A 20,759-nucleotide genomic window follows, 5' to 3' on the forward strand; every position below is an offset into this window, starting at 1 on the left:
GAGTGAGTGAGTGAGTGAGTGGAGGGGGAAGTGTCTCAGGTGAGTGTGGGTTGAGTTATTATATGAAGAGAAAATGAAACAGAACATTTCCTATTAAAATGTAACGTATACAAAGAATTGAGAACCAAGTTCAAAAATGAAACACAAACAGATGATTTTAACAGCCTCTCTAATCAAGAAAAATGCAACATTTACTTGGAGAAAATCAGTGCATGTCACAGCCTGAGAGAAACAACAAAGCAGTGTCCACAGCTATTTTCTGATTACATACGGTTTTTACCTCTCTTCATTGTGCCTTCTTACAGCATCATCCGGCTGCATTGCTATGCTAATCTTTCTGAACACAGCTAGCTTTACGCAGTTTTCCATGTGAACTTTGGATCTCTCATGTTTCCTGATCCGTTCGGAGAGGTGCTTTAAGTCAGTTAGTCCAGTCTTTGTCCAATCACATTTGTCCCTTCTGAAGAGGATACAGGCTGTACCACAACCTGCCAGCCACGTCTGGTTGAACCCGCTCCGACAAAAACTCCGTTTGTACAGTTTATCTTGGTTTGCTGGGAAATGTCGATTTCAGGCTTGTCGGGTCGCAGATCCTTAACGAGAAGTTTTTCCTCTGTCATCTGTCTCGCAAAAGGGTACATTAATAATGATTTCACCAAATTTGGTGGAAGCTGCTCTTGAACTCCAGCTCTTACCGCCATCGCCATCATCTCTCTTCCTCGTCGCCATATTTTTTTCCCCCATAGGACAGAGTCTGGGAGTCGCACTAAGAAAAAAAACCATCGCTAAATTTAAATTTGGCGACGTTGATAGGCCAATTATTCATAATTTTTTCCCTAGCAACCATAACCGGATTGGCTATTTAGCTGCAAGTCAGGGGCGCTTTGCCAAGCGCCCCATGAGAGAATGATACGCTGTCTGTCAGTGGAAATTCACTGTTTAAGGAGTTTCAGTTGGTGGAAATGTTGTTTAAATGGTTTAAATTGTATGTAGGGACATACCCATGCTATTAAGTAAGACTGACATTGATTAAAAGAAACGCAAAAAATATCTTCCCTCTCCACAGCTGGTGGGGCGGAGCCCCAGCGCCCCCTATGGGCCAGCCGCTCCGTTCTTGGTTCTGGTTCATAGTCGAGCTGCAGAGTTTCAATGAGCTGAAGTCTCTCAGAGTTTTTCTTCTCGAGGTCAGTAAACAGTGTGATAGGCTAATCGAGTCGGCTTAAAATAAAGGTATGAATCAGTTTTTCAGCATCTGTTTGGTTTCTAAATGGTCATACGTTAGCCGTTTCTAAGATGAAAATATTAAGTGGAGGACAAGAACTGAGAGCTTATTTCATCAGAATTTAGTCCGAAGTTACCAATTATTTTACTCGGAGCTGTGGTTTGTTCTAGTCCCACTGAAATTTATATTTCTATCTTACTATCTTTTCCAGTAGCTCACTGCTGAATGGAAAGTTGGATATCGGCCTGTAGTTAGTGAGTGCAGCGCTATCTCAGTTGGGTTTCTTTAGTAAAAGTTTTACAGCAGCTGTTTTAAACACACTGGGGAAAATTCCTGTTTGTAGAGATGTATTTATAATCTTCAGGACTGGATTTCAAACACTGTCAGCACATGAGGAGTGCGAGTCAGACTCAGGGACAGTCTTTCAAAGCTCTGTTAATGTAATACAGGTGAATTTTCCATGGTGCCTGTCATAGTGCTCTGAGTCATCCTTACTCGCTTTCCCCCTCTGCCTCAGCAGGCTCGGTGCAGGGAGGCGGGGCCACCGGCTCGGGGGCGAGCCTCACCTGCTGCTCATCGGCAATTAGCTTCTTATGCTTCACTCTCGCTCACTCCTGCGTCAGACTGCTCTTCAGTCAAGCCGTGTCTCTCGTGTTCTTCGCTCTCGAGCCGCCCTCAAGCCTCCCGTATCTCCAGTGTGTGCTGTGCTTATCATTGCTGTCCATAAATTTTGTCTTCTGCGTGTTTTCGGTTGCGAGCATGTGTAAGTCTTGCCTCACCCTTTTGGAGTTTTTTCTGTTTTGTTTGTAGCACTTTGAGTTCCCTGTCGTGGTGAATTTTTGTTGTACTTTTTGTTTAATAAACCAGTGATTCGTGACTCTGCATTTTTGGGTTCTGGCCTTGATTTCTCACACGTTACAGTTCCATCATTTTACAGGGTTTGCTGAGGTCTTCTGTGTTCACCTCAGCAGCAATGCTGCCTCTGATTGAGCTTATGTTATTACTGAAGAAAGATGCAGATTCTTCACAGTTTGATGCAGAGACCCGTGGACAGATGGGGGCAGCACTGAGCAGCTGGTCAATAGTGGAGAAAAATATTCTAGAATTCCCAGAATTCTCTGTAATCATCTTAGAAAAGTGGGCTTGTGGGGTTTTTTTTAGTTTCCCTGACCTCATAGTCAGCATTATCACACCTTTCGTCAGTCAGTCAGCGGGTCGTACCTGTTCTGCAGTGACAGCTCAGGTGGTGGAGTGAGCGTTGGTCCCCTCTTATTTGATTCCTTCCTGGAGTCCTGGCTGATTATTAGGGCTGAGCTAATTGGAGGTCATGCTCACACAGGACCCAGAGACAAGAAGAGTGATAAAAAACATGACGGTAGCCTTCTGTTTCTTTCATTCATTTAAGGCCTAGTGATTGCTATTGATTGATGATTAATATGCATCGATGATTCACTGTCTGAAACTTTTGGCCTTAAAAATAAGGATATCAGCAAAAGGATGTAAACAAAACTGTGTGCTGTGTAAGAAAGCAGGCAAGTCTTCATATGTCGAGTGATGAGTCTCTTTCAGCAGCTAAATGAGAAAACAATCTCAGTCTGAATTTATTTTCACACTCAGATCACAAAAACCATAGTCAAAATACAAAATCTAAAAATCATACTTCTAAGCAATCACATAGGGAAAGTTTTAATATCAACATAAAATATTTCAGGCTATAGATTGTTTAAAAAACAAAAGCAAACGCTGGTTAAATGTTCTGTTTCATCCTTAGTTTAGTCAGTGGTCGTCGTCTCTGTGTAACTCCAGACTGTTCAACTGAAATCTGAAATCAGATTATTTCCTCTGTAGAATTTCTGTGGTTTAATGATATCAGCTAGTTCAGAGAAAAAGTTTTGAACAAATAAATAAAATCTGAGGCTGAGTTCAGTTGGTGGCTTGTGGGAAACGAAACTTTGTCATTTTTTAATGAAAATGACGCAGTGTTTGGTTTCATGTTGTAGCTGATTGTTCACATTTTTTAATAAAGTTTCATTTTGAACATCTTTATTACAGACAGCGTAAACAACATGACAAACTGAAACACATTCTGGTTGGACGAGACGATCAGGACAGCTGGTAGATGTTCTTCATCATTGGCTCCTCCTCATCTTCATCATCATCATGGTGCTCTGAGAGGATCAAGAGGAGCTGGAGTGAGATTTCTACAAGTAAACTGTCTCCTAGCAACCGATATCCAACCTCCCCTTTCTCTCAAAAATTCTGGAGAGAGCAGTCCCTAATCAGCTGTGTGACTTTCTACACAATAATAGTTTATTTGAGGACTTCCAGTCAGGATTTAAAGTGCATCAGAGCACAGAGACAGCGCTGGTTAAAGTTACAAATGACCTTCTAATTGCATCTGATGAAGGACTTGACTCTCTACTAGTCTTATTAGATCTTAGTCCTGCGTTTGACACCACTGACCATGGCAGTGTGTCCTCTATATTCATTTAGGAGTGGCGGGCAGCACACACAGAGCCACGACAGACAAAATGCTGGAAAGGTGAGACAATGAGTGACCGCAGGAAATGCAGTAAAATTTGATACAAAGTATGTTTTGTACATTAGTAATTAATTTTATACATAATTTTTACATTATTTTGGTAATAAACTAATTTAAGCAACTAAAAATCTGCCCCCCACTTGGGGGGCTGAAAGAGCCGGCTCTTTCAGGGGAGCTGAGCCGTGAGAATCGTGAGTGTTGATGAACCTTTTTTTCCTTTTGCATAATATACATGTCAATATTTCTGTTAAATAAATAAAAAATAAAATAATAAATAAATTCAGTGTATTTGCTAAGCTGCGCGAAACTGGTTTAAATCCTACTTTTCAGATCGCTCTCAGTTTGTACATGTCCATGACGACTCCTCTGTGCTCACTAAAGTCAGCTAGTGTTCCACAGGGTTCTGTGCTTGGACCAATTCTATTCCCCTTATATATGCTTCCTTTAGGTAAGATTATCAGGAAGCACTCAATAAATGTTCATTGCTATGCAGATGATACCCATTTATATTTATCAATGAAGCCAGAAGAAACCAGTCAGTTAACTAGACTACATGTGTGTCTTCAGGATATGAAGACCTGCAACCTGGACCTGGATGACCTGCAGTTTTCACTGGTAATTTTCACCATTTTGTCACTGGTACTGTGATTGCATTTCTGTCTGTCTCTCTCTGTCTGTGTCTCTGTCTGTCTCTGTCTCTCCCACCCAACCGGTTGAGGCAGATGGCCGCTCACCCACGGCCTGGCTCATCCTGAGGATTCTGCCTCTTAAAAGGAAGTTTTTCCTCGCCGAATCGCCAAGTGCTTGCTCATGAGGGGAATTTTCGGCTCTCTGTAGATAAAGACTTTGGCCTTACCAGCACTATATGGAAAGCGTCCTGAGACAACTTCTGTTGTGATCTGTGATACACATAAAATTGAATTGAACTGAATAGCAACAGCTAATGCCATCCTGGTGAATTACCTCCCTGGCCGCACTCTTCCTCTCTCTTCAGTGCGTCTCCTCCTCTGACCTCCTGCTCCTCCTCTTCTCTGCACTCATCAATGTTCCTGTACAGCTGATGAAAGGAGAAGAAGAGAAACAACATGTTCAAGCATCAAATGTTTGAGAAGCCTCTCGGCCAGATGAGGCCAAGAGCACAGCTCAGACCTAGGCGTTTGATCCGTCCTCACCTGGTTGCTGTGATGTGTTGATGTACCGTTGGTAGAGGGGAGGATCCTGTTAATGAGCTGGCCAATCATTTTAAAGGTTGGTCTGTCCGTGGGCTCCAAACTCCAGCAGAGCTTCATGAGCTGATACCTGAGAGGACAGGTGTCTGTTACATTCAAAATAACTTTATTAATGAAAAGAAATGTCTGTGTGTCTCCTCACATCTCTGCTGGAGCGAACTCTGGCTGATTCATGTGGCGGCCATCTTTGATCATCTTGTAGAAGTTGGTATCCACGGCAACGTTTGGGTAGGGACTCTTCCCTGTGCAGTACACACACACACACACACACACACACACACACACACACACACACACACACACACACACACACACACACACAGTCCAAGGTGAAAATCCCAGAGTGAACTGCTGTCAGAAACATCCAATCAGAGAGCTTCAGACTTTGTTGCTGGGCAGATATTGTGTGAAATCGGACATGGATCTGACTGAGTGTGATGTCACTCTGATGTCACAGTTCTGGATAGGGGTGCCTCCATAGCAACCACCACTGAAGCTTGTGGGTACTGTAGTCTGACATTTCTACCTGACGGACACGACTGAACCACCACTCCAGTACTTAATGTCTCAGGAATCAATATTGGCCAAAATAGTCATAAATACAATATGGAATACAAATATAAAATATAATAAGTAATATGATTGGACAAGGTTATGTCTAGTGTTGCTATGGTTACCCAAAGAGAAGATCTCCCACAGTAAGACTCCGTAGGACCAGACGTCACTTTGGACGGTGTAAACACACTGAAAGATGCTCTCTGGTGCCATCCACTTGACGGGGAGACGAGCCTGTCAAAATAAAACACACAGGAAGAGGAAGTCAGCTGACGTGATGTCGACCTGAAACCAGCATCTGTTTCACCTGACCCTACCTGAATTTTTATTCAGTCTGAGTGGAAAGTATTTTACACTCAAACTGAATAAAAATGTTTGTTAACATGAATGATGCTTAGTTATTTATTACAATTTATTGTCAGAATATTTATCATTATTTCTGCATGTTTGATCGACAGGTGGGTTTAAATGCTGACATTTCCCTGAACGATGTAGCTGTCGTCATTACGGATGTCTCGGGCCAAACCGAAGTCACAGATCTTTGCAACACAATGATCCGTCAGCAGGACGTTCCTCGCTGCCACGTCTCTGTGGATACACTGACAGACAGACGGACGGACGGACGGACGGACGGACGGACGGACGGACAGACAGACAGACAGACAGGTGGACACAGATATATGATGGAGAGAAAGACAGAAAGGTGGGAAGAGACAGAGAAAGAGACAGACAGGTGGACACAGACAGACAGACAGACAGACAGACAGGTGGACAGGTGGACAGAGAGAGATGATGGAGAGAAAGACAGAATGGTGGAAAGAGACAGAGACAGAGACAGACCGGTGGGCAGAAAGACACAGAGTGTTAGAAAAGTTTTACCGCTGACTGTATTGATAACTCTGATCTGTGTCTATGTGGAGGCTTGTTTTTAACTAGCGATGTGACGACATTTCTGTATTGTGGGGACATGCTGTCCAGTCCAGGACTGTCCAGTACTTCTTGAAGATTCAGACGTGTGCGTGTGTGTACATGTTCATACATTCCTGGTGGACAGGAAGTCCAGACCCTGAGCCACCTGGTGGGAAAACCTCATGAGGTCACTGACAGACAGACTGTTGGTCTGCACATCTGAGAGACAGAGAGACAGAAAGTTAGACAGGTCTGACCTCACGGATCAGGTGACAGCTGTGTCCCAGTGTTTACACACATGTTCAGGTGAGATCAGGTGAGTTCACATGTGCACTCAGGTGTGTTCAGATGCATTCAGATGTGTGCATATGTGTTCAGGTGAGTTCAGGCGTTTACCCAGGTGTGCTTGTCCTGGACTCAGAACCAGCTGCATTTCCTGATAGTCTGAACAGCATGAGATCCCACTGTCACTGCAAAATACACACACACACACACACACACACACACACACACACACACACACACACACACACACACACACACACACACACAATGACATAATAATGACATCATTACAGGTCATCTTGCCAAAATGCAGGTTACTACCAGCTCAGTAACAGTCAGGTAACAATGAACACAGCCCTGAATATGATTGGATGTCAGCTGGTAGCCAATGAATGAGACACCTGATGGGAATGTGACTTCTGTGTTCCACCTGAATAAACATCATCACCTGTGCAGGTAGCATGGTGGAAGAAATCCAGCCAGCTGTATCCGTCATTTGTGGAAAAGTATCAACACATCAACAGTTTAGAGTAAAGGTAAAGGCATAAAGTAAATAATGATGATTTAGCTAGCTGCAGCTACAGCTAAAGCTAAAGCTAACTGTCACACTTTTCACATGAAACAAAGAAAAGTAGAAAATCTCTCAGCCGAGAAACTCAAACAACCAAATGTTGCTTAAAGCAAATCAAAGTTAAGTCAAAGTTCTGGGAGTACTTACTGATTCATGTCGTATTGATCAATTAATTGTTTGATCTCCGATTAGAAATAGTGTAAGAAACTCTCAAATGTTGCTGAATCAGTTTGGATGAACATCAGAATGAATTCATTCATTCATTCAGCTTGTTGATTTAGAGTGTTTTCTTAGTGCCTTGGCCTCTGTGTTCGAGGGCACAGCGGTCACTTTGAGGATGAAAATAATGTATCAGAAGGTTTAGACTCAGACTGTGATGTGACTGCTGATCTGTCAGCTGAGGCTTATTATTATTACAACAAATTATTATTAAGTTAAAATGTGTCATATGTGATCTCATCCAATGCAACTTACAGACACTTAATACCTATTTGCATCTTCACTGTCAAATGTGTTCAAATGTTTTAATTTCTCTTGATTATTATTAATTATTGATATCATTTCCTTGTTTAGAGCTTCTTTAGTTTCTTGTTTTAAGGTGTTAATGAACATTAGGGCAAAGGAAGACATTTCCAGCGAAAGCTAAAGGTTTAAGCTTCAGCATGTTCTTATTTCACTGTACTTACTGGCACTGTACTACACTGGTTCAAATCCTATTTACAAGATAGAGACTACTTTGTGTCAATTGGTGAGCATGTGTCTGAACAAAAAAGATAATGTGTGGGGCGCCACAGGGGTCCATTCTCAGACCACTTCTTTTCAATATCTACATGTTGCTCCTCAGATTATGAAGCATCATAATATGTCTTATCATACTCACGCGGATGATACACAAGTTTATATTTCTGTCCCTTACTTTCACTGAGTGAGTGTATTCATCAAATTGATGAGTGGATGTGCCAGAATTTTCTTCAGCTTAAAGCAGATAAGACAGAAGTGATTGTTTTTGGCCCCAAAAATGAAAGGTCAAAGATCAGTGCTCAACTTAGCTCCATGTCACTGACAACAACAGATAAAGCCAGAAATCTTGGTGTAATTATTGATTCAGACCTGAATTTTAACAACCATTTAAAGCTCATTACCAAATCAGCCTACTACCACCTGAAAAACATAACCAGAATCAAGGGATGTCTGTCCAAAGAAGACATGGAAAGACTTGTTCATGCATTCATCTTCAGTAGGTTGGACTATTGCAATGGAGTCTTTACTGGCCCAAACAAAAAATCAATTAGGCAACTACAGCTGATCCAAAATGCTGCTGCACGAGTCCTTACAAACAGCAGAAAAATGGACCATATCACACCAGTCCTCAGATCACTACACTGGCTTCCTGTGAGTCAAAGAATAGACTTTAAAATCTTATTGTTGGTCCACAAAGCATTGAATGGTCTAGGACCAAAATATATTCTAGATTTATTAACTCCATATGAAGCATCCAGACCCGTCAGGTCATCAGGGACAGGTCTATTGTGTGTTCCCAGCAAAGTGAAGCAGCTTTCAGTTATTATGCTCCTCACCTGTGGAACATTCTCCCTGCACACCTGAGGTCTGCACCACCTGTCAGCTCATTTAAATCAGGGTTGAAAACATTATTATTTGCTACAGCTTTTACTTAAAGTAAATATATCTCAATGATTTTATTAAAATTTTTATTTTTCTATTCTCTTCTAATTTCTTTCTTTCTTTCTTTCTTTCTTTCTTTGAAATGTATGAATTTACTGTACTTTTATGCTTCTGTAAAGCACTTTGAATTGCCTGGTGTATGAATTGTGCTATAGAAATAAATTTGCCTTGTCTTTCATGTGTCTGTCTTCTACAGAGGCTTTAAAGGACCCCTTCATGGAAAAATGTAAAAGGATGTAATATCATGATGTTATTGTAAATCTAATTCTTGTCTTAAGTTCATAAAATTAACTTTATCTATCAGGTCATACCTGAAGATTTCTTAGTGTTATACTTAATGAAACATTGAGCTGAGAAATAGTTTAAAAAGTTCTTAGTGTTTGTACGATCAGTGAAATCGGTAGTTGTTAATCTCACATAGATTTGCCAGATATTCGATCCCATTTACAGATTTCTGTCACAGTTAATGTACGCGATGCAGGTATGACATCACCCACAGAATAATGAGCTTTGAACGGTGAGGATCACTTTTCATTGAAGAAACAGATGTTGGTGCTGCACTATTAATGTAAAGCCAAAAAAAAATTGCAGACCTTCTGAGCCTGGCGTTCTGGGCGGCCATATTCTTATAGAACGCTTCCCCTTCCACTTCATCCACCCTCAAAATTGACGCCATGAAATCCTGAGCGTGAGCCCGCAGGAAGTTGAGCAGGTCCCCGTGACTACAATACTCTGTGATCATCAACATGGGGCCTGAGGGGACAGAGACAGGTCAAAGGTTAAAAAGATGATGTCAGGTCAGGTGTGAAGGTGTTATGAGTGTGGTGTTGATGGAAACGATTCTCCCACAATGTAATGCACACAGGAAATGGAGGAACTGCTCATAGCTGGAAAATATTGAAATATATTAAAAATTAAAACAAATGACTAATCATTTTTATTTATAATTAATAAATATTTTATCAATTAATCATTTCATCTATAAAATGCCAGAAAATAGTGAAAAACGTTGACCGCAGGTCAGTAGTCCAAATGATCATTCAAATATTCTTTCAGTGTAAAACTGTGAGACATGCTGACTTCCCCTGCAATAACTACAAGCAAAATATTCTCTGATGCTTAGTCCACGTATACTATACGCAACAGTTAGCATGTGGTTCTATAATTCTGTATTAAAAGACTCAAACCAACAACATCCTGTCTGTGGCTCCATTTGTTCTTACTGAGGATGAAGATTTCATTTCATTTTTAAAAAAGGCTCAAGGTCAGGATGTGGTTGTAGTTTGACATGAATTATATCTTAGTGGTTAATATTAAAACCATCCTCACCTCCTTGAGTGCAGGCACCCAGCAGGTTTACGATGTTGTCGTGGTAACCAAGATGGCTGAGGATCTTCAGCTCTGACATCAGAGCTTCACGTTCCTCAGAGTGGGCACTCGCTGTTTGTTGACACAGGAAACATAAATCTGTGTCATCACACTAATGTTTGGTATGTAATGATGATGATGATGATGATGATGATGATGATGATGAAGATTTGTAGACTGACGTTTGAGCATCTTGACAGCAACTCTTGTGACATCATTGTCGGTTCCCAGACCATATGCCGTTGCCTCGACGACCTTCCCAAATGCCCCTGACCCCAAAACAGCACCTGGCAAAACAAAACAACCAAATATGAATAAAATACATTAAAAACATTTATCTATATGTATAAATGAAACAAAATAAACTTTACTGATGAAGGTAAAGTGAAACAAAGAGGTCATGCCCCCCATCTGAAGAGATGTGGGTTCATGTCTAACTTTCAGTTTGGAGAAAGTCACAGTATAATTATCAGTGACTCCATTGACTTTTATTTTGAAATCTTGGCCTGCAGTTGTCAGATCCTGTGCTTTATGTGGTCTGTGGTCCACAGAAAATGATCACATTAATGACTCTAAATGTATAATATACGCCACATCCACATGTATTTTCAATATTAATCTATTTATTGTTTTCCCGAATAACAATCTTGTCAAACTATCATAAAATGTATTGCTCCAAAACTTCCCGCTTTGTTGCAGCGCATACCTTTTGCTGCTTGCTTTCTGCTTTGTTCAGATCTTCAGCTGAAAGTGTTTTTTCTGCTCGAATGCAGATCCTGGATACTTATATATTAATGGGACTATGACAAATTCAGAAGGCTACCACCTTATTTCTATCACTTTCTATCACCAGAGCTGTACGGGTTAGGTTTAGATAAGGGCGCAGTGCTCTTGGGGGAGCACCACGAGGGGCACGGGCTCTCGAGGGCTCAAAGGATCTTTGATCCTTAGAAATACTTAAAAGACTGGCTAAGTGTGATGTTAAAATGTGCTTGGTGGATTGGGCCACGGTGCAGGCCGGCTGCGGGAACTTGTATGTTTATTAGGGTTAGCACAAGCAAATTGCACAAGTTAGTGAGAGCTAACCTACCGCACTGACCAGTGACCGTAATCATGAACTGAGGCTTGTTAGCAGCACGACGCTTTACTTCTCTACAGATGAATTCCACCAGTGCCCGAAACTAAGATAAATTAGTCCCAGTGTCAGGTAAATGGACTGTGTGGGACTGATACCACCACTTTACCATGGACTCAACAGAGTAAACCAGAGAATGCCCACACATGACTAACTAACTAACAACAACAACAAATAAGAAACAGGAGGACTGTTAGTCCGGCACTAAATCTGCAAATAGTTGCGCCCCAACAACAAGGAGTGCAATTTGAGAATGTAATTGTGTGACTGCTTCAGGATGCTGTCACATGACCTGGACAATCTATCATCCCCAAGCAACAAGGTAAAGAGTACCCTTCAGGGTAATTCTGAAAACTGGGCCTGTGATTGTGAGTGATTTTGTTGTTATGACATGACTATCACTGTCACCTCTCCAGGAACCATTACCTTATCGTGGTGGAGAGGTTTGTGTGCCCCGATGAACATGAGAGCTATGTTGTCTGGAGCCTAGTACTCCTGGTAGGGTCTCCCGCGGCAGATTGGTCTCAGGCAAGGGTCCAGACTAAGAATGGTTCATAAAGACCCCATGAAAGACCGTATAAGAAGAGATGATAACTGGCCCGGAGAGTCATGGACTGTCCCTAATGAACACCATGTTCGAACATAAGGACGCTCGTAAGTGTACATGGTACCAGAGCGCCCTAGGCTGAAGGTCAATGATCGATTTCGTTATCGTATCATCTGACATGAGGCCACATGTTTTGGACATTCAGGTGAAGAGAGGGGAGGCCCCTGTCCGAGAGATCTTCAACTCATACCTCCAGTTGAGCTTTTCTGGCATCCCTGTGGAGGCTGGGGGCATCAAACCTGAGTGGGCAATGTTCAAAGCTTCCATTGCTGAAGCTGCGGTGGAGAGCTGTGATCTAAAGGTCTTGGGTGCCTCAAGGGCACCTCGAACACGTGGTGGACACCGGTGGTCAGGGAAGCCGTCCGACTGAAGAAGGAGTCCTTCTGGGATATGTTATCTCGGAGGACTCCAGAGGCTGTTGCAAGGTACCAACAGGCCCGATGGGCAGCAGCTTCCGCCATAGGGGAAGCAAAGCAACGGGTATGGGAGGAGTTCAGAGCAGCCATGGAGAAGGACTTTTGGTCAGCACCAAGGTGTTTCTCGAAAACCATCCGGAACCTCAAGAGGGGGAAACGGGGGACCATCCAAGCTGTGTGCAGTAAGGATGGGACACTGTTGACCTCTACGGAGGAGGTAGTCGGGCGGTGGAAGGAGCACTTTGAGGAACTCCTGCATCAGACCGATACACCCTCTATTGTAGAGGCAGAGCTGGAAGCTGATGGGGGATCATCATCAATTACCCTGGTGGGAGTTAGTTAAACAACTACGGAGTGGCAAAGCCCCGGGGATTGATGAGATCTGTCCTGAAATACTGAAGGCTCTGGGTGTGGAGGGGCTGTTTCTTCAACATTGCGTGGAAGTCTGGGACAGTGCCTAGGGGGTGGCAAATTGGGGTGGTGGCTCCCTTGTTTAAAAAAAGGGGACCAGAGAGTGTATGCCAATTACAGGGGCATCACACTACTCAGCCTCCCTGGTAAAGTCTATTCCAAGGTGTTGGAAAGGAGGGTTCGGCTGATAGTCGAACCTCAGATTGAAGAGGAACAATGCGGATCATGGGCAGGATATCAAGGTGTAGCCGGGGGGAGGAAGGTCTGCAGTTTAGTGTGCTGACGGTCTCATCACTGCTTCTTGCAGATGATGTGGTCCTGTTGGCATCATCGGTTTGTGACCTCCGGCACTCACTGGATCAGTTTGCAGCCGAGTGTGAAGCAGCTGGGATGAGGATCAGCATCTATAAATCTGAGGCCATTGTTCTCAGCAGGAAACCGATGGATTGCCTACTACGGGTATAGAATGAGTCCTTGCCCCAAGTAAAGGATTTCAAGTACCTCAGGGTCTTGCTCACAAGTGAGGGGACAATGGAATGTGAGATTGGTTGGAGAGAAAAGCTCTTGATCTACTGGCTGAGCCAGAAGGCAAAGCTCTCGATCTCAATCTTTGTTCTGACTCTCACCTATGGTCATGAGGGCTGGATCGTGACCAAAAGAACTAGATCACAAGTACAAGCGGCCGAAATGGGTTTCCTCAGGAGGGTGGCTGGCGTCTCCCTTAGAGATAGTGTGAGAAGCTCAGTCATCCATGAGGAACTCCTTTGCATTGAACGGAGCCAGTTGAGGTGGTTCAGGCATCTGGTAAGGATGCCCCCTGGGCACCTCCCTAGGGAGGTGTTCCAGGCACATCCAGCTGGGAGGGGACCACGAGGAAGACCCAGGACTAGATGGAGAGATTATATCTCCACACTGGCCTGGGAATGCCTCAGGATCCCCCAGTCAGAGCTGGTTAACGTGGCCTGGGAAAGGGAAGTTTGGGGTCCCCTGCTGAAGTTGTTGCCCCCGCGACCTGACCCCGGAGTTTGAAAAATATATTGTTTGACAGAATCCCATATTGCTGCTAGGATCCTGATACCTGAACGGACTCCTGTGAATGTTTACAGGACAAGGCAGGACCCAGTGTGCCACAAGCCACATTTAGGTAGGCAACAGAAAGAGAATTCACTCATCACTCATCAAATCCAGCTAATCTGTTACCAATCCCACCCTTCAACTCTACAAAGGTAGCTCTTGATTGATCTGATCAGTCACTGATCAATGATTTTATGCTCTTAACTGAAACCTGGTGAGATCGCAGTGCAGCAGCCCCTCCAAACGTTAATCTGGTGGAAGGAAAGGTGGTGCTGGTGCTACTATATTTTTTTATTTGTGTATTTTTTTTATTACAAGACTAAAGAGCAACAAAGGGAAGACAAAAACAGAAAGACAGACCAGGTTTAGCTGTTAGCTGTCATGTGGGGTGTGTGTGTGTGTGTGTGTGTGTGTGTGCGCGCGTGCTTTAGATCTTCAGGAAGCCGTCAGCTTTTAGATGCTCGTGTCAGAGCCAAACAGCGTGAAACTACGTTCAGCTGCTGCACACAGATGGAGGCAGCATCCACTTTCTGGGAAAAACAGTGAAAAACTTTGCTGCCTTAACTAAGATTTAGGGTTAGGTTAACATTTTACTGCACTTCAACTGTATCATGTTTCATTTCATTCCATCTTAGTTTATTTTCTAATGTTTTTTACTGGTCATTCTTCTTAATATCATTTGAATGCTTTTCTTTGCCCGTGTAAAGCACTTTGAATTTCTTCTGTGTTTGAAATGTGTTATAGAAATAAAGGTGCTTGCCTTGTTTTGTTATGTCTGACAAACAAAACCCAAAGAGAATCAGATTCCTGTGATACAGAGTAGAGACACCACAGAATGACGGGTGCTTTTCATTGATAAATTACTTTACAATGATAAATTGATTATCAAATGTTTTAAAATTTAATTTTCTGTTGATTGACTAATGGATTTTTTTTTAACTGTTTCAGTGTTATCATTGGAAATTTTAGTAATTAATAAAACTTCCTATCTTAACACACAGGACTAAGGAGCTCAGAAAATCATGGCTGCAGGGTTTGGCTGCAGGCCTGACTGTGTTTGAAGTCAAACTGAACATTAGTTTTACAGTGTTCATTGTTGAAATGAATGCTTTCACCTACCAAGGCGGAGTTTGTCTCGAGGAAACTCCCATTTGTAGTTGTACGGCAGCTGGGTGGGGTCAACAAAGGTGTAGTTGTTTCCATCGGTGCTTTCGATGATCTTCCAGCGAATCTCATATTTGGGTTTCTAATAGAAGAGGTAGAAACATGACAGCAAGTTGTGAATGAACCAGTGATAACTGAATGACTGCATCAAGAAAGTTATCTGTCAGTTTCTGTGTGAATATCTTCACCATGTAACAATAAAAATAACTGACCAGAACCATATCTGGAACAGGTTACAGATGGATTACAGATGATACTGTTATATATGCTTCTATCAGACCTGTTTCCTCAGTGTCAAGCCAGTTATCAAAGGACCTACAATCTTGAACAGCATTATTTGAAAAGTCAGTTTAACAATGAGCATGAAGAAAAGTGGGTCACTCTACTTTTTATCCAGAGTTTAGATTCCGATCTATAGTTTGAGACGTGTTACTCGTAAGGCTGAAATATATTTAATGCTGTATTTCCTGCTGTGAACTGTTTTATATTGTTTATAAGGGCCACACAAAAAAATCTGATTAATTTTCTTTCTTATTCTTTTCTCTAATTTGACATGCAATGTTTATATTCAAAATCTATGGATGCAACATGTTTATCAGAGCTTCAGTATTTCATGCAGTAATGATATTTGTCAGTGTGTTGTATGCCTACAACTTTTGAATGAATAGAAGAACAACTTTCCCTATTGTTGAGTTTAACACTATGTAGACAGAGGCTAGGACTGTTAACATCAGAAAAATGTGCTATGGTTTGACTTTTGTGGTCATTTTACTGTGTTGTTGTTTGTGTTCTGTATTCTTGTGTTTGTACTTTCTTGTCCGGTTTTGTGCATTTGTACAGTTGTCCATTAGGTATTTCACTCTAAGCTAGGTGAAGTTATGGCATCAGTTCATGATATATAAATACTTTTATATACTATCCTTCTAAAAGCAAACATGAAACAGTATCAGCAAACATACCTGTCTCCACTTGTAAAAGACAACCAATAAGAGCAGGAGGAGAACAGCAACAGCACTCAGAGCTCCATTCAGAGCCGGCATGAAGAACACTGGTGGTTCTCCTACAGAACCTAAAAACACACATTTATCCAACAGCAAGACAACATGTTCAGTCACATACAAGGTTTTTATGACAACCCAACATGTTTATATTTGTACACTTACGAGGTTTACGAGGAACGACTTGGCGAGACACTCCAACATGGTTGTAAGCGACACATTCCACTGTGACATCATCATCAGGTGACAGAGGGAGGGTCAGGTGTTCCCTGACTTCCTCCTCCTCCTTCTGTGAGGTCACATCATCTGGGGACACTTGATAGGTAGAGATGTCTCCACACCTGTAGGGAAAGTAAAGGTAAAGGTGAAGATCAGGGTGTTTGATGCTTGTTGTGTTATCAATTTTGTTTTTATCTAATTTCATCTTATGTTGGACAGATAAATCATCAGGATGTTGTTAAACTATGCAGCCTGTAGGGGGTCTTAGTAGCACTTTGGTACATACGTGCCCTTGACCCCCGGGCAGGTGTACCAGAGGATTGTCGGTAGTGGATATCCAGAGCTGATGCATGTCAAAGTGTCATTCTCCACACTAACAACAGCACTCGGAGAAACTGAAAGATAAATTTAATTTCTTTAAGTCAGAAAAAGGATGAAGAGGAGGAAAAAGGAGAAGAGGATGAATAAGAAAAACAAGAGGAAGAGAAGGTGAGAAGTTTCTTACTGTAAATTTGGAGGTCAATGTTCTGCGAGCCGCTGAAGAATGAGTTCGAGAAGCGGAAAGAGTATCGACCTCGATCCTCCTGACGAACCCGGTGCAGCAGCAAGCTCGCCTCTGACCTGCAACGTTAAAAACGCCACCTTAAAACCAATAATGCCACCTTAACAAACTGCAACATCAACAGTATGAGTAAAGCTGCAGGGCTTGATAACTTCCCTGGCCATGTACCAAGAACATGGTTTGTTGATTTCAGCTCAACATTGAACACAGTTAGAAACTGATTGACAAACATAACACTCTGGGTGTGAGTAGCACACTCTGCAGCTGGATACTGGATTTCCTCACAAACAGACTCCAGAGAGTCCTGACTGGTGGTCACACCTCCTTCAGTCTAGTGCAGAACACCAGAGCTCCCCAGGATGGTGTGCTCAGCCCCCTTCAGTTCACACAAGACACCCATGACTGAAACCCCGGCATGAAAACACGCTGTGAAAGTGGAGGATAACACCACCATCGTGGACAGACTTCAACCAAAGATAAGAATTCATACCAGGAGGAAATCAATTGTCTTACAGAGAGGAGCAGAGAGAAGAACCTTCTGCCCAATGTCAACAAAACCAGCGAGCTGAAGATTGAGTTTAGGAAACAGGAGGTGAAGATACACAGCTCTGTCTACATCAGAGCAGCTGTGGAGCAGCAGGTGGACAGTTTCAGGTTCCCGGGAATCACAGAGAAGAAGAAGAAGAAGAAGTAGAATAAGAAACATACTTTATTGATCACACACAGTGTTAGTTGTTGTCTCTGTCTCTCTGCGTTTATCCCATCCTCGGTCTGTCAATCCTCCGTGGCAGACCAGGAGCGGTGGGCTGCCAGCTGCCAGTCGATGCTGACGCCAGCGCCCGGGAACCAGTATTTCGTTGTCACCATTGGTCAGGTGGTGATCTTCTTGCATGTTTTTAGTGGGGGTTATTAAGGAGGAAACCCCGGGTGAACACGGGGAGAACATGCAAATTCCACACAGAAAGGCCCCCATTTTTCCTCAAGCAGCAGGCACCAAAGGCATGGTGGAGGACACGCCACCAGCACCCACAGCGGGATTCAAACCGGAGACCTTCTAGCTGTGAGGTGACAGTGTTACCACTTGTGCCACCATGCTACCCAAAAGAAGCTGTAATGGTCATCTCACATCTCCACCCTGTAGCTCAGAAACAACTAAGTTTCTGAGAGAAACCTCAGAAGGCAAAATTCTTGTTAACTTTAACATAGGAGTGCTAGAAAATATCCTAATTGGAAACATGGCCAACTCGCATGGTTTGTGGATGACCCAGGACAGAAGGGCTCTGCTGCAGGTGATTAAAACCAGCCAGAGCGTCTCTGGTACCATCGACTGATCATCAGTGAGGTGTTTGCACAGAGTCCGGAGGACATCAACAGACAAACCAACCATAGTCTGTTCACCTTTTGCTGTCTGACAAAGATACAGAAGAATCTGCTGCTGGACCATCAGACTACAGAACAGCTTAACCATCAGGCTACAGAGAGGCTGGACACCAGGCTACAGAGTTGCTGGACCACCAGACTACAGACTGCAGAACCGCTTTTGTCAATTCATTTCAATTCAATTTTATTTGTATAGTGCCAGATCACAACTGAAGTTGTCTCCATATAGAAACGGTACAGCCTGAGCTCTTTTATCTACAAAGACCTAACAATTCTCTCATGAGCAAGCACTTAGCGACAGTGGCAAGGAAAAATTTCCTGTTAGCAGGCAGAAACCTCAGGCAGAACCAGGATCTGGGTGGGCAGCCATCTACCTTGACTGGTTGGGTAAGAGAAAGAGAGCAAGAGAGAGTGAGAGACAGACAGAGAGAGACAGACAGAAATGCAATCACAGTAACAGTGACAGTGGATGTAATAATAGTAGTGGCAGTAGATGTCAGACAGGGCCAAGCAGGAGACACAGCTGTAATCCACAATACAGATTCAACCTCTATCCATGGGAACCTGCTAGACGACAAAGCACAGAGACTCCGGGGAAGAAGCTAAGGTCATAACACACCGTGGTAGGACATGAAAGTGTGCAGATGGAGAGGGACAGAAGGACAGAGGAGCTCGGTGTGTCTTTGGATGTCCCCCGACTGTCTAATCCTATAGCAGCATAACTAGGGGCTGGTCCAGGACCAGCCTGAGCCAGCCCTAACTATAAGCTTTATCAAAGAGGACAGTTTTAAGACGACTCTTAAATGTAGAGACAGTGTCTGCCTCCTGGACAAAGACTGAAGATGGTTCCACAGGAGAGGAGCTTGATAGCTAAATGCTCTGACTCCTGTTCTGCTTTTGGAGACTTTAGGAACCATAAGTAGAAATGCATTCTGGGAACGCAGTGTTCTAGTTGGGCAATAAGGTACTATGAGCTCTTTAAGATAAGATGGTGCCTGACCATTTATGGCTTTGTAAGTAAGGAGGAGAATTTTAAACTCTATTCTAAACTTTACAGGGAGCCAGTGCAAAGTGGCTAATATCAGAGAAATATGATCTCTCTTCCTCGTTTTTGTCAGAACACATGCTGCAGCATTCTGGAGCAACTGGAGGATATATAACAATGAATTCAGACAACCTGGCAGTAAAGAACTGCAATAATCCAACCTGGAAGTTACGAATGCATGGACTAGTTTTTCTGCATCGTTTTGAGACAGGATGTGTCTGATTTTTGCAATCTTACATAGGTGAAAAAAGGCAGTCCGAAAATTTGTTTTACATGGGAGTGAAAGGACATGTCCTGATCAAAGATAACTCCCAGATTCTTTATGGTGGTGCTGGAGGCCAGCGCAATGCCATCCATAACTTCTATGTTTAGGGGCTAGTACTATAACTTGAGTTTTGTCCGAGTTAAGCATCAAAAAATTTCAGATCATCCAGGTCTTTATGTCTTGAAGACACACTTCTAGTCTAGTTAACTGATTAGTTTCTTCTGGCTTCATTGATACATATAGCTGGGTATCATCTGCATAGCAATGAAAATTTATTGAGTGCTTCCAGATAATGTTCCCTATAGGAAGCATATATAAGGTGAATAGAATTGGTCCAAGCATTTTTTATTGCTTTTTATTTTATCATTAAAGAAGCTCATGAAGTCGTTACTGTTCAGAGCTAAAGGAATACATGGTTCAACAGGATTATGGCTCTCTGTCAGCCTGGCTACAGTGTTGAAAAGAAACCTGGGATTGTTCTTATTTTCCTTTATTAGTGCAGAGTAATAGGCTGCCCTGGCACTCTGTAGGGCTTTCCTGTATGTTTTAAGACTGTTATGCCAGGCGAATCGAAATTCTTCCAAATAGGTAGAACGCCATTTCCTTTCAACTTTTTGTGAAGTTTGCTTTAATTTGCAGGTTTGAGGGGTATACCATGGAGCTAACCTCGTCTTTTTATTATCTTGTTTTAAGGGACACAGCAAAGTCAATTGTCATACACAATGCACCTGGGGGGTTTTCCGAAAGCAGGTTATGTGAAAACTCAGAGTAAGTTAACCCTGAGATGTGGGAAACTCTGAGTTATCCGTTCCAGAAAGAGAGGTAACTGAAACTGGAAACGAAGGGGACTATGTGAATGGAAAATCCTTTCACAGCATCAATGTCCAGGTTTATGACCTACCATCTTAAAAATTATGTACATGAAAATGTATACATTACAATACACTGTAACTCATGTCATTCTCTGCACTGTGAAGATCATATGTGATGCAGCCCACATCATTACAAATGTAGAAGCCAAGTGGCCTGGCTCTGTGCATGATTCCCGGATCTACTGGGAGTGTAGTCTGAGCAACAGATTTGTATATGCAAGGAAGCTAAAACTTTGTACAAATGTTC

At 42.7% G+C, this 20,759-nt stretch overlaps 1 protein-coding gene across 1 annotated transcript in view; it reads right to left on the bottom strand.

The window, feature by feature from the left end:
* Window positions 1-2,769: 2,769 nt before the first annotated feature.
* csf1rb (colony stimulating factor 1 receptor, b) overlaps window positions 2,770-20,759 on the bottom strand; it is a 31,079-nt gene continuing 13,089 nt past the window's right edge. The window contains exons 7-22 of the mRNA XM_070983802.1: window positions 16,894-17,009; window positions 16,675-16,783; window positions 16,335-16,510; window positions 16,131-16,240; window positions 15,127-15,253; window positions 10,547-10,651; window positions 10,326-10,436; window positions 9,590-9,749; window positions 6,854-6,927; window positions 6,588-6,676; window positions 6,025-6,147; window positions 5,671-5,782; window positions 5,136-5,235; window positions 4,937-5,063; window positions 4,728-4,821; window positions 2,770-3,390 (exon numbers count right to left, since the gene is read on the bottom strand). Coding sequence (XP_070839903.1) covers window positions 3,326-3,390; window positions 4,728-4,821; window positions 4,937-5,063; window positions 5,136-5,235; window positions 5,671-5,782; window positions 6,025-6,147; window positions 6,588-6,676; window positions 6,854-6,927; window positions 9,590-9,749; window positions 10,326-10,436; window positions 10,547-10,651; window positions 15,127-15,253; window positions 16,131-16,240; window positions 16,335-16,510; window positions 16,675-16,783; window positions 16,894-17,009 — 1,798 coding nt within the window. The 3' untranslated portion in view covers window positions 2,770-3,325. The remainder of the gene's footprint in view (window positions 3,391-4,727; window positions 4,822-4,936; window positions 5,064-5,135; window positions 5,236-5,670; window positions 5,783-6,024; window positions 6,148-6,587; window positions 6,677-6,853; window positions 6,928-9,589; window positions 9,750-10,325; window positions 10,437-10,546; window positions 10,652-15,126; window positions 15,254-16,130; window positions 16,241-16,334; window positions 16,511-16,674; window positions 16,784-16,893; window positions 17,010-20,759) is intronic.

This window comes from Chaetodon trifascialis, chromosome 16 (assembly GCF_039877785.1).
Source record: "Chaetodon trifascialis isolate fChaTrf1 chromosome 16, fChaTrf1.hap1, whole genome shotgun sequence".
NCBI classification, from domain to species: domain Eukaryota; kingdom Metazoa; phylum Chordata; class Actinopteri; order Chaetodontiformes; family Chaetodontidae; genus Chaetodon; species Chaetodon trifascialis.